The sequence below is a fragment of the Myotis davidii genome, unplaced genomic scaffold (assembly GCF_000327345.1).
Source record: "Myotis davidii unplaced genomic scaffold, ASM32734v1 scaffold428, whole genome shotgun sequence".
Lineage (NCBI taxonomy): Eukaryota > Metazoa > Chordata > Mammalia > Chiroptera > Vespertilionidae > Myotis > Myotis davidii.
Genome location: NW_006299834.1, coordinates 1,010,122 through 1,012,896, shown reverse-complemented (window position 1 = coordinate 1,012,896; position 2,775 = coordinate 1,010,122). Strand labels below are relative to the sequence as shown.

The 2,775-nt window shown below is 63.8% G+C and overlaps 1 protein-coding gene across 1 annotated transcript in view; it reads left to right on the top strand.

Moving 5' to 3' along the window:
* Window positions 1-527, top strand: part of TSPO (translocator protein) — an 11,101-nt gene extending 10,574 nt beyond the window's left edge. The window contains exon 6 of the mRNA XM_015571908.1: window positions 390-527. Within this exon, the coding sequence (XP_015427394.1) occupies window positions 390-527 (138 nt within the window). The remainder of the gene's footprint in view (window positions 1-389) is intronic.
* Window positions 528-2,775: the final 2,248 nt, after the last annotated feature.

Sequence of the window (2,775 nt, the reverse complement as noted above, 5' to 3'; positions counted from 1 at the left end):
TCACTGGGGGACCTCAGAGGCAGAAAAGGCCGGTCCCCAGCCCAGCAGACAGCAGCCCCTCGCTGGCCCAGGCCTGCCCAGGTGTGGAGGTGTCACCCCTGGCTCCCCACGGGAGGCCCACGACCTCCCAGGCAGCTGTTTGGAGTAGGAGGCGGCAGAGGCCTGGCACCCGGGGCTCCTGCCGGAAGGACGTCCGAGTCCTGGGCCGAGCTCGGCAGCGCGGCCTCCTGGGACCGTGGTGGGCCCGCTGGCTTTGTTGCCTGGGTTGTTGTGGTTGTCAGATAAGTTAATTAGAACCGGTGACACTTCCCTGTGTAGAGCTCCGGGCGGCTCAGCAGCCTGAGTTTTGCTGCTTCTGCTCTGTCTCCTTCCTCCTCCTGGCTGCACAGTCAGACGTGACCCCGAATTACGAGGAGTTAGGGGAGCTGAGCAGACAGCCGCCCGCCCTGCAGCCGCACCTGTACACTCGCTGCGATTCGCTGTCCAACAAGCTCGGCTCCGAGGCACCTAGGGCTCTGCGGCGGTGAGCGTGGGCACGGGGCGGGGCCCCGGGCGACTCTGCCGTGTTTCCGAGGCTCCGTGGAGCAGCGGGGTCGGGGGGACTGCACACCCACCGTGCCACTTGGTTCCGAGTTCTCCACGGGCACAGGGCACACGTGTCCGCAGATGCTGTGCGGCATGGCCGCCCCCGCGGCAGCTAGATCTCTCCCGTGACGCACGCAGACTGTTGTGTCCGTTCCCTACGCCTGGGGTCTGTTCCTCCCCGACAACACCCCACCTGCTCAGCCACAGGAACGCCGGGAGGATGGGCGAGAGGCAGTGGCACTTGCCAGTCTGCCTGCTGGCTGCCCGTGAGGCTTTCGCGGTCCTCGCAGCATCCTCTCCCTTTCTGGCTGTTACAGCCGCGAGGGCCCCGCGGTGCCGTTTCCACGCTGGCTCATCAGGAAAGCCCACACCTCGCAGATTCATCGGGTCCTCGGGGCTGCACCCTTTCCAGGAGCCGCTTCTGTGGGCGAGGTCTCGGCTCCCCTCCTGGCCACTGACCACGGAGGACACGGGACCAATCCGCTCAGGCTGCCCAGAGGCGCAGCGGTAGGTAGTCACCTCTTCTGCACCAGCTCCCGGACCCTCTGGCGTCCCGTCAGCGGCGAGGGCCCCTGACGATCCCTTATCACAGGACAGGAAACGGGGGAAGTCCCGCCCCGAGGCCCTGATGCAAGTGCTCAGAGCTCACAGAGTCCACAGCAGCCCCCACTTCCTGCTCTGAAAGGCACAGGCACTGGGTTAGGGAACTGTGGTCTGAGGGTGCCTGTCCCCCCAAATTCATGTGTTGACATCCTAAGCCCTACATGGGGTGATGAGGTCACGGGGTGGAGCCCTGGGGAGTGGGATCAGTGCCCTAATAGAGACACCGCAGACCCCTCAGACCCCTCGCCCCTTCTGCACGTGAGGACGCAGCACGATGATGTCTATGAACCGGAAGTAGACCTCAGACACCAATCTGCTGGTCCCTTGATCTCGGGACCCCCCCCACCCCAGCCTCCAGGACTGAGAAGTTTCTGTTCTTTGAGCCGCCAGTTTACGGCATTTCGTTGTGGCAGCGAACGGTCTAAGACAGAAACTTGGGCCTTGAGCACCCCTGACTTCTCCCGGGTCTCACATGTGGATGGTCTGGTTGAACCAGGAGGAAAGCCGCTGGCAGAGCCTGCCTGGCCTGTGGCCCCCAGACCCACAGACACAGGGAGGCCAATACTCCGTCGTGGTACAAACCCAGCTGAGGAGGGGGCGCCAGCAGCTCTCCCGGGGAGGAAACCGGTGCTGTCCCGCCCGCGATGCCTCCACTCGGCTCAGGGAAGGGCCGGGGCCCTGGTCAGCAGAGATGGACAGGCAGACCCAGAGGTGGAGGCACGGTCCGGTGCAGTTTCAAGGACTTCTCTTGGCACACAGACACAGACACAGACACAGACACAGACACACCTCCCCCGCACACACACGCCAAAGCAGGCCCCTGCCACTGTCCCGTTAGCTGGGGCAGGCGCATTGCGGCTACAGCTGGCATCTGACTCCAAGTTTCAGAAATGATATTAAGAACAAGAATTTTGTATTTTCTTCCCATAAACGAAAGAATAACAATAATCCGACGTTTTGACCCTGGACTCTGGTGGAGGATGTATTTGACACGAAGTTCTCGGTGGAATTGTCCCTCGAAGCCGCCCACTGCTGGCTGCGCTGCTGCCCTCGCCTCGAGTCCCCTCGCAACAGCACCACCCACCCTCAGAGAGGGCACCCACTGCAGTGCCAGGGAGGCCAGGACCATGGGGAGCAGGGCGGCTGCCCCTGCTAGATGGTGAGGCATCAGTCGCTGCCCTGGGGTCACAGGTTTGCTGGTGACAGTTCTGGGGAGTGGGGGTTGGGGGGGGGGAATGGGGGCACGAGACGGCTGGGTTTGGCAAGCAGGGTCCCCAAGATGTTCTGGGGGCGCCCGCCACACGGGGCCTAGGGGCGGGATGGGAGCCGGAGCCCGCTCTGGGGGAGCCACGACACCTGGACAGACTGGACAAGAGCCGCCGGCCCTGATGTTTGGGTTCCCACAGGCGTTCCGGGAGGACCTTGTTTCTGGGGACACCTCGCCACACTCCCCAGAACCCCTCTTTCGCTAACGCCCGGAAACATGGCCGCCAGGAACCGAACTCAGCGATGAAGCTGGGGCTGAGCTGAGCAACACCGCACAGGCGGTGGGGGGTGTACACAGCGCCTGGCACTCGGCTGGTCCCC